Genomic DNA, 11,089 nt, shown 5'->3' on the forward strand with positions numbered 1-11,089 from the left:
AGGATCTGGAACACTTTTTCTAATGGTAACCGTGTTTATTTGATCAATACTCTCTGTTTGCTCCTTGCACTGTCAGCGTGGGGCTTTGGAAAGGCTTGTTTCATGCCCAGGTAAAAACATTATATTTTAAAAGAGTAGTCTGAGCCAGGCTGGCCGACAGAAAAAGAGAGAGGGAGGGGAAGTTCACAGAGCCTTAGAGCTGTAAAATATTTATTTTTTTTAAAACATGACCCATTTTAATTTGTTAATCACCCAGTTCGTTAAGGAATGATTTGAAAGGTAGACAACGCCAGCAATTAGAGACCTGGTCAGCAATAACCCTAAAGCAAAGCCAAAAGGCTTGCTACTATGAGCTGATCGATAAGCCTGCCATTTCAATTTTATTGTCCAGAGACCCTGTGAGAGAGATTACAGTAAATGGTTATACAAGGAGTGTCACAAAATCCCAAATGAATGCAAACTTTGGATCATGTAATTACATCTTTGCAGGGCAGCAAACTGTCCAAACATTCCTGTAGTCACCAGACACCTACATGAAGTTAAAATCTTAGTAATTAGTATGTATTACAAGAAACCTAACAAAAGAGCTACTGTACCATTTAAAACAAGAGGAAACTAATACAAAGCATCAAACAGCTTGATAAGAAAGCTTCCTATATCACTGCATTTAAATGGTCAGTTAATTTTCTCCCTCTTGTGCTTTGTACATGCACACAGAATACAGGAAATACCAGTAATTCCAAAATGAAAAATATTAAGTACAGCACATTGGTTACAGATCCATTTTGAAATAAATTCTATTCAAACCTAGGGTAAATCTAATCTCACAAAATTCCTTTGAATCCATTGTGGTTTTTATATCCATTCCAGACAATTTTACCCCTTAAGAACTGCCATATAAGGATCCTTTCTGTCAACTAGAACAGTTCAAAACATAGAATAGCTATTCTTATTAAGATTGGCAAGGACCATAATATGAGACACATTTTCTAAATATTAAAAATATTCCAAAGTAGAAATCCACCTATCATTCTAAGTTGTAGGACTCATTTTCTTATAATATCTGCAAAATCAAAAGAACATAATGATTCAGCTGTGTTTCTTGACAAATGGTAGGGTATACTGTACATCCCTATATAAGACCAACAAGAAGCTGTAAATGTCCTAAGAACAAAAAGAGTCCCCTAACTACCATAAAGATTAAGAAAAGTTCAAGCCAGTCCCGGTCACAGAATTTACTGTGGTAATGAATGTAAAGCCTCATTCAAAACGCCTGTAGCTGAAGCCATTCTGGATTCAAAGGAAGAGAAACAAATTGGTTCCACAGAATGCATCTCATTATTCAAGATTCTCCCTATTAAGAAGCCTCAGCTGCAGTGATAAATTAATCATTGTTCATTAACACCTGAAAGAGAGGTCTAGGATCACACAGGCTAAGATACTGATCTCTGCCAGCTTAGCAGCTGATAAAAGGAAAGAAGCAGCTTCTGCCTCAGTTCTGTCTACCCACTGGGAGGGAGCAGACACCCCTATATCAAAGCGAGCTCCAGTGGGACAAGCAAACCTGACATACGTGCCATGTGAGACATTTCCGGAAAGATTTGAAAAAGCACTTTTACATTAATGGACAAAACTTTGCAAACATTTGGTAAATAGTTCTTAAGTAATAATACATTGAGAGATAATAGTCTGACATAGCAGAAACAAGGAATAAAATGGACAGAAAAAAATATTATGCATTTTACACAATGAGCAGATAATAATTAACATGGCACCTTGTTACAGCATTTTAGGTCTGCCTTTGGGGGTCTGTGTAGTTCACTAAGCACTGGATGATTCAATGTATAAACACACAGATTTTTAAAGCACGGTACAAATAAAACTTTTCTGAGTGCCAATCAAGTGATAGCGTGTTTAAGTATTAGCCTTGAAGAAAAGAGCCAGTGACGTGCAATGCATGCAATAATCTGAACAGGTGAGCCTCATCTGAGCAAACACTGAAGAGCATGCAGTTCCTCACCTGGGATTGCCTCATCAGGTTATACCCAATGGTGCTGTAACATACGCCCAGAGAGCAGGCTGAAACGGATCTGTCCCACTCTGTCCCAGTAACAGATGGAAACAGTCTGCCTGACATGATTACCATCTGTATGGCAAGTAGAGAGCCCTTTGCAGGGGCCTTCATCTGCTGAAGTGTATGGAAGCTTAACACCAGTGTACATCACGGCCCATTGAATACAGCACAGCCTGTCAGTTCAAGGGAGAAGCAGCAGCACACTGAATTGCTAGCAATTATTTACGGTGTGATCCACTACTGTTGATGGCTGTATGGTTTTAAAGAAAACTGAGTATCTGTAGCTTATAGGCACTGAGGGAGCTTATAGGCCTTTATTCGTGTTACCTGTCTGACTGGCATGAATGCAGTGCCACAGGTTCCAGATAACAGAACAATGCGTATTTATTGTTGGAAAAAAAGATAATTACTTTTTACTATTGTGTACTATATGCAAGGCATGAACTCCAATTCCTCACAGTTTGTAACAGCATGTTGAAACTGGAATACATTGCACCACATGGGCAAAAATATTATCATTCTAACCTGCTGCAGACAGGAACATAAGCAAATTCTTGGAACTTAAAACAAGTTAGTGTACTTTGAAGTTGTATTACAACGTCAATTCTATCCATGCCAGAGACCAAAGCGAGAATCTTTGGAGTTTTTTTTAATGTTGAGCGAAACGTTTTTTTTTTCTCTGAAAATCCGAGGAACCTGGAGCTACTGGAGATAAAAAAGAACAAGCCAGAAAGGCTCAAGACAGCACCTTCGGGGGACTTACTGTACAGTATTAGGGCTTTTCTCACCAGCCCTCGTAATTAAACATAGCGTAATAGGCGTTGATGGCTTTGGCCTGGAAAACTATATATACTGTATATATACTGCAGCATATAAAAAAAGAAAAAAAACATTGAAAACAAAAACTCTTTAATGTCTTCTATTTAATCTAGTACAACAAACTTTTCCTTTAGCTCAACCAAATCTCACCAACATGTCGTAATACCAAACATGTCGGAAACATTGTTTAACAATCTGGCACAACAATAGAAAACTTAAAAAAAATTATTACATTGCGAAGCCCTGAAAGATAATGTATTAATGCATTTATATTACTTCAGGCAGACCCTATCTGAGGACGAGACATACCGGTAGAGGCTACTACTGCTTGGTTTTGAAAGCCACTTCTATGCGATTTACCATAATATTCAAGGCACTTAAAATTCAGTACCATACAAACGCCTTTGAGCTTTTTAAAATCGCTTTGGATGTCGTGATATAAGTGTGCACATAGGCTTAATCGTTTAGATTTAAATAAGTTAAATAAAAGCTGTTCACTAATACAGTACGTTAAAATTCTTTCCAGGCGGCATCTTGTTAATTGAGTGCTGCAAAATCTCAAAATGCAGTATGTGAAATTCAATAAGTGCCCAACTGAATTATTGCCATTCTTCTACCAGAGTAAGAGACTGAAACCTAAAATAGTGCAATTCCTTCAGTTTTTTACTTTGGGGTCGGAAAGCATGAAATAGCAAGTGGATATGATCTCAGTTCGCTCTTTATTGGTATATACAAAAGGCAGCAATTACACGATATAGAATGAGATGGTAATGACATTAATGAAGATGGAAGTCTAAACAGAAATATTTTTAAAGTATTAAACGTGGAATGGGCATTCGTCAAGCAATAGAAAGACAGCAACAGCAAAATACATAAACAAAATTTAGGCGCTGTTCACTGCACCCCAAAAAGGTCCAATAAATCCAATAAATTCAGAAATATGTTTCGCGTTTTAACGGATACATAACTAGCATGGTTTTCTGAATGAGGTGTACTTCAAATTATATGTATTGGAAAGAAAAAAAGAAAATGAGTTTAAAAAGTAAAGGTCTTCGTTTCTTACCAATAAATATTCAGTCATTTTGATGCTCACGGTAATAATTTCCATCATAAATAGGTCAAGAGTAAAGAGTAACGCGTAAGAAATCAGTAAGAAACAGCTCCAGAAACTGAATATACAGTACAGTATAAAACTCAATTTAAGACGCTTTCTGCTCTCTAGTATCTAAGATCCAAGTGTGTTTAGAAGAATCAAAACTTAACGTATAGAAATTAAAAAGAGAAAGTGCTTCATAACCATCAGTGATTAATGCTGATCGATTCTTTAATTATTGAGCATCGTAAGTGCTGACCATACTAAGTCGATCGATCGTCCATTTAGTATTCAATTTATTCTGTTAAGTATAAGAATTTGAACACGCGGCTATAACGCGCTCTCTGAGATGAATAGAGCTTTTGCTACACCTCCTCCCCATCTGTATTCAACAGAAGGTTACATGGATATTACAAATTTCAGCACGGACATACGTACAGTCTGCTCCCTGGGGATTCACCTCCCCCCAGAATGATTTCTGCTGCTGAGGAATGCGTCTTTTGTGTTTGACCTATTAATGTGATGCACGGAAGGTCTTCCCGTGAAAACTAGCCAAGAAACTTACCGTAACAATCCGAAACAGTGCTGCAACATACAGTACTAGAGTGCTAGATTGGTAGCTTTTGTCCTGAAATGTTTAAGAGAAACTCGAAAATCTACGCTTATTACAGTGCGTTGAGTGAAGCATCAACGAGTTATCAATCAGAATATGCAAGAACTGTCAATGCACCAGTCCTAATTCTATTTTCATTGTAATACAGTCAAACGTGTCTACAGCTATTTTATTTTTAGACCGGAGACGAGATAATAATCACTAAATTCTGAATGCATAAAATAATTACTTTTAATGTGAGAATGACAACTGCTTTCAAGAAGAACTGAAGTACCTTTTGTACATATGACTGAAAACGACAATTTCGTGTCTAAGAAGGTACCTGTTGAACATTGCTTAGCAGAAAAATTAAGTTTAGAAGTTTAGAACTACTGGCATTTAAGATACAGTTAGGAAGTTAGTGTTCATTAGGCAGAATAAAGGTTACCTAGGACCAGCACAATTCTGGAAAGGCTACGACTCTTGGACACCACAATATTCAGTTTTGCCGATTTTGTTCTAGTATCAGTGAGAACAGTGTCCTCGTACAGCGACTAGTCATGTGAGACGCCCTCCTTCATAAAATCAGTATATGGTAAAATGTTACCACACAGACTTTCCGTGTCTCTGTACTTCATAAGACCTGAATACTGCAAAAATAGTTTTTTTTTTAATCACTGGATGATGTATTACTTGCTCCATCACCACTTAGGCTCAGCAAAAGTAGTCCAGCGACATTTATATTAAGAGCAGTGCGAGTCACACTGTCTAACGTTAGAGGAAAGCTGGAGCAAGGTAACCTAATTTAGCAGCAAGGCATCCACGGTATCCAGGCTGGCAGCTCAATCCTGACTCCTGGTTCTGGGCTACACTGCATTGCAGTTTTAGCAGCATCGGGTTTACAAAAAGGCAGCTGTACTACAACTGTGAGACGCTCCACCAGAACTGACAGTTTTGGAAAAGACACAAAACTATATGCACAAGTACTTGCATCCATGTTTATTTTTCCAATGCCAAAACTCCAATAGTTGTGCCACTGAGAAACCACCGTATTCACAGTATTCCCTGAAAACCGGAGAGCGCACACAGCATTCAAAAACACAGAGACAATCCCATTAATTTACCTTCCACTGCAGAAACCGTAGTGATTAAACAGAAAATCGCAATCAAATCCACTGTCATGGCAAAGTTATTCTCCCCTACTTCTTGTATTATTATTAGCAAGAGGCGAGCGCGCACACAATCCTTCAGTTGTCACAAAACGGTATTCCAGTTTGTATCTCGCACCCTTCAGTAATGTATATTTTGAGTCACATTTCAAGCCGTAGTAAGTAGTATGCGAGAAGCTGCTTTGGACGCTGAGATGGGGGGCGGGGGGGTGGAAGAGGGGGTTCGGAGAGACCCCACTGCCTCCCCCCCTTAACACCTTCTGGCCAATCGCAGAAATAAAATTGCAGATCCCGAACCAATAAGCAATGAGCGCCTCCTCCCAACAGCATTGTTGGTCTCAACAAAAACTTTTCACTGGCCTATATGAGCTGATGTCTGAGAAAGTGATATAGCACCGACTAGTGGCAGTTTATATATATTTCACCTTTTCTGGCCTTTTTGAGTCCGATTAGTCTAAAAAATAATTCATAGTTTACAATAACGGTGTCACACCATCAACAAGGAAAAGAGAACCACGTTAGCACTGTTATCCTTTGTCTAACACTGCATTTGGGTTATTCAATCTGTATTTTATATACAGACCAACGATCCGAGTAAAGATGTGATACCGGTTCAGTTCTGTGGTGCTTAATTCATATTTGAAGTATGAAAAAAAGCGAGTTTTTCCTCATCAGCTGTACTACTGTACAATCTGATGGAATGTGGACTATTAGAGGAACAATGATACAAAGAATTAAATACGTCTGAGGATGTTTATCGAGGATTTAGAGTGATATTTGGCTTAACCCTCTCGGCTGGCCTGAAGGCCAAGGAGGCTATGACCCCCGTGCACAGTGAGTGAGGAGTTAACGAAGAAGGAGTTACAAAGGTACGGATGGGGTAGAAAGGGAAGAGAAGCATGCGTACAGTTCATTATAGACAGTAGATAACGAGAAATGTCGTATGGAAATTATTATGATTTTGAACAGACGAGACGAAAGTGGCTTGTTTGTCATCCCGCCCGAACTTCAGTTGAAGAATTCTATTTATTTGCACAGGAAAAATAACTCGCGATTTATTATATTCACACGTACATTTATTTTAATATTACAATTCGTAACAGAAAAAGACGTTCTAGGTCAGATTCACGAATTAATCTGATCATCTCAAACCTGCGATTAATACTACAGTAAATATCAAGGGACCGATTCTGTCGGTAAATATTGTAAATAGAACTGACGCATCAGGAAGCCATTATTTCTTTAAATCAAGTGCATTAAAAAGGTTTAGGATTAATTGTATCTAATTTATATAAGCATTTCCATCATGTAAATAGAGCATGTTATCAGTTAAAAATTCATGTCTTTGGAGCCTAATTGTAGACCTTAAGGGCAGGCAGGTGTACACTGCCAGTGACAAGTCCACATACCAAGCAAACTGCAGCCTGTAACGTCATAGTCAAATCTTCAATAAGATCCCTTCCAATGGCTCATACAGTACATCCACTGCGCCACGATGCCACCCCATTTCAGGAGTGTTTATTTGCATTGTAAATAACGTTTTGCCCCAATAACTAACTGAGAGTATGACTTCAGTATAGTACAGTACATTTCAGTCTTCTGTTCCTTCACTCAGTCCCTGTCTTCTTCACCCGTTACAGTGAATAAGTCAAGATTTTCCTCATAACCTTACCTGCTTTCTCTCTCATTTTATTTTTCTATGAACCAATATCATCTTTGAAGTTAAAAAAGCAAAGTTATAGTTCTGACTGTTATTTATTAACAATACACACTGTACAGTATTTGCAATATTTTTAGAAACGTCTAACTGTTGTGACAGTTTCTCAGGTTTTGCACTTAATACACAACCGGGAAAGTGTTGCAGTTGATCATAAGCATGATTCATTTTGGGGCTGGCAATAGAAATAAACATCTGGAAAACATCGTGCAAGCAATTCATCCAACAACCCTCTGAGCCCCTCGTTTCCACACCTGCCTGAGGTTATTAGATAAATTAATTTGATGGCTTTGATGCAGTCATTAATAGAGTTTTCTATATGTGAAACAACACCAACACTAGACAGTATTTGGTGGGGAGTTCCGTTTTTGTTGGCTTATACTCTGTACATTGTACTACTCAGAGCAAGGTAGGACTGTGGGACTGCTAATATAAAAAAGCAGCACAATCCAAATGAGGGAATTACAATGCTTTCTCTGTCCTGCTCCCTCTCTTCTGGTGCATTAGGTTGTCTTTTGTTTTCCAAGGTAAACCACAAAATGAATGAAACAGTGTATTCCCCATTCAGGAAGAAGTCTCTCTGCCCACTGTAGCCCCTGACAGCTCATCTCTCAGAACTTCATGAAAAATGCTACCAAGTCTGGCCTTTTGTCTTCCCCTGTACTTTTCCCAGAAGAGTGTTTTTATGGATATTTCCAGGGCAACAGTTGGTTATTATTGGAAATAACCTAAGTGAAAGATCCACAGAAAGTCAAACAGGAAATATGTTAAAATGTGCTAGTAGAAATGAAAGAAATATGAGGGCACGTGGACTAAATTTGCTTTGCAATGTGTTTTTTTAAAGCTGGCCCACTGTTAAATGTGTTGCACAGTAACTGCTTTCAAATTATCTGCCCACCTACTAAGGTGGGTTTTTCAGGCCACCGGTAACGGACCTCCCCTCCTCGAGTACTGGCACACAGGAAAAGAGGGCACTGCGGGAGGCTCTTTGTAGCATCACGCTGAAAAAAGACTCGCTCTGCCGGGCATCGTGTTGTAGAGGTTCACTCCGTGCGGATGCAGGGGATGGGGAATGTTATCTTCATCAGCACACAAGAGCTGCATTTGCATTTAAAATGCCATTTAATTGCCTTGCAAATATACGACATTACATGTACATTTCATAATGATATTTGTGGGTTGAGCCCCCCTCCTCCCCCACTGCTCTGCTACCCATTGTGGCCGCCTGCTTCAACAGATGGTAGACACAATGGCCCCCCCCCCATCCTTGGAGACTTGCCGCAGACACAGGGCTGCTGACAGGGGCTGATATTTGCTTATCAATAAAGCAGCTCCTACACCTGTTTCTTTTCAATTATTCCTCCTGTTCCACTGGGCCGGGGCATCACGGCCGAGGCCACAGCCCCATCGGAGCCTCTTGGACGGCTGGAGTCAGATAACGCTCATCCAGGACCATCTCTGGCAGACTTTTGCTCAGCTTTATGTCAAGTGGTCTAAAAAAAAAATACTGAGATGTGGGAAAAAAAACAACCCAACCGGCATATGCAGTTAAAGGAAGCGTGAGACACCTACGCACATTTAGAGGCAGGCTGAGCAAAACGTATAGAGCCTGACTAGCAGGAGGTGAATATTCTACAGCCAAATATGTTCATTCTGAAGGTCAGACTCACCTTTGGTACCAATATGTCACGCCCGTCCAGGTTACTTTTTCAGGCAGCCTCAAGTGCACATAAAACAATATTGCTAATAACTATACCGTATTCCTTTTATCATGTCTTTTTAAAACGTCTCCAGTGCTGCTAACTGTTCTTGCAGAAAAGGAAATGCCACCCTGTTAAGCCAATAATTGTTCCATTAAAGTAAATGAATGTTCAAGCATTTTATGTAAGATACAACAATATTTTACATCTTAATTGCTTTACAGTTGTTAAGCCCATCATCTGTCTTTTACAAGGGGTCCGACTCCTTTGGTAGCTAGTGACCTCCTGTTTGATATATCAGTTCAATTTGCAGTTTTTCCATTTCCAATTTTCTCTGTTGGTTTGTTTATGTGCTCAAATCTAGACTATTCACTGGCATGTGGTAATGGTATTAGTAGCTCATAATATTATAAAATGATATATAACAAGGGCTCCCTGTTACAGTACCTGTGCTCCTGCATAATGTAGAAATTGCAGTGAAGTACAGGCATAGACTCTGGATTTACCATATTACCTTTCCTATGTGTCCCACTGCTTTGTAATCCTTAAAAAATGCTTTTAGAATCTTAGAGTTTATAAACCCACTGAGTATAACAAGCTAAAATAACTGTGACAAATAAAGGATTTACTTTACTGCAAACTACCACCACATAGTTCCATGTATATTAAGCATCACTATATTATATTGATATGTTGAAATTAAGTATATAGCAACATCACTTACAGTATAACTTACATTCAAATAAACTTGTTCATTGTTACTTTAAATATTTGTGAATTTTGTTAGAAATCAGGAGAATGACTCTTGTAGCATTTGTGGTGACGTTTTATTGAACAGGCTTGGCATACACTGTAGGTACATTTATTTTGCTGATTAACATGCATCACCAGCTGGGGATCTACTGTGAAATTTACAGGATAGTAGCATCCATGACCAGTATTGGAACTAATACAAAATCCCAGTATTAAACAAACAAGCACCAAATTAATTATACCATAGATAGTGAATTGCACTTGCACTTAAGCATTTTAGAAGTGTCAAAATAGAAAACATGCATTGGACAGGAAAGCTCAGAATGCAGAACAGTTCATCAGGGCATGCTGCCTTGCCTGTACTTAATGCCAAATGCCTTTTAATTGATTTGTCTGACAACAACAGTAGCATCCAGCTCTCAGCCACTGAAGTGAGAATGCAGCTTTCAAAAAATGCCAGAAAAAGAAAACCAAGAGAGAACCTGTCAGGCTGTCAGTTTTAAAAAGCCAGTAAGCTCAAATTCCATCCGGCATTTTTTTACGGTCCAGATGTGTTTTTTTTTTGTTGTTGTTGTTGCTTACAGCCGTAAAAGAAAATAAGGATCTAGAAAACTAAGAGTGTTAAATGTGGTTGTATACACTCTTTATATTCATGGGATTAGCGGTTGTCATATTTTAGAGTCTCAACAAACAGCGTACACTCCAGTTTGAAATGAAAGTGTTCCATCTAGTGAATGCCTTTGCTTTAGCATAAAAGAAATATTCTCTGTCCTGCTCTACCAACCACATAAGCGGTGCCCTCTAAAGGTATCAATACAGCCAAGTGAAGGCAAATTTGTAATTGTGATATATGGATGTTGTATACCATGTACAATATAAGATCAATTTTATTTTTAGGTAATTCCAAGCATCCATTCAATCATAATCGAATGAGAATGTGTCTTGAATCTCTGAAACAAGCGTGAACTTGCAAAGTGGGATTTCGAGTCAATTGGACAAACCTTGCACTTTCTGAGCTCAACCCAAACCCAAGCAAAATTGTCTAGTAGGTTACTCAGAAGAGATAGCCTACCCTAAATTGTGACTAAGCACCTGTATGAGAGAATTCAGTTAATGCAAGTCGGAAATCACAACTGGGCAAAAGATTAATGTATTCAATAAAGAGATGCAAA

General features: G+C 38.7%; 1 protein-coding gene across 2 annotated transcripts in view; it reads right to left on the reverse strand.

Moving 5' to 3' along the window:
• The window catches only part of ephb1 (EPH receptor B1), a 207,052-nt gene extending 201,126 nt beyond the window's left edge, over nt 1–5,926 (reverse strand). For both annotated transcript variants that reach the window (XR_016090951.1, XM_088913568.1), the window contains exon 1: nt 5,703–5,926. Coding sequence is in view for 1 of the 2 variants with exons in the window: in XM_088913568.1 (XP_088769694.1) it covers nt 5,703–5,760 (58 nt within the window). In the remaining variant the exon portion in view is untranslated. The remainder of the gene's footprint in view (nt 1–5,702) is intronic.
• Nucleotides 5,927–11,089: the final 5,163 nt, after the last annotated feature.

The sequence above is a fragment of the Atractosteus spatula genome, chromosome 4, assembly GCF_055471065.1.
Source record: "Atractosteus spatula isolate fAtrSpa1 chromosome 4, fAtrSpa1.hap1, whole genome shotgun sequence".
Taxonomy (NCBI): domain Eukaryota; kingdom Metazoa; phylum Chordata; class Actinopteri; order Semionotiformes; family Lepisosteidae; genus Atractosteus; species Atractosteus spatula.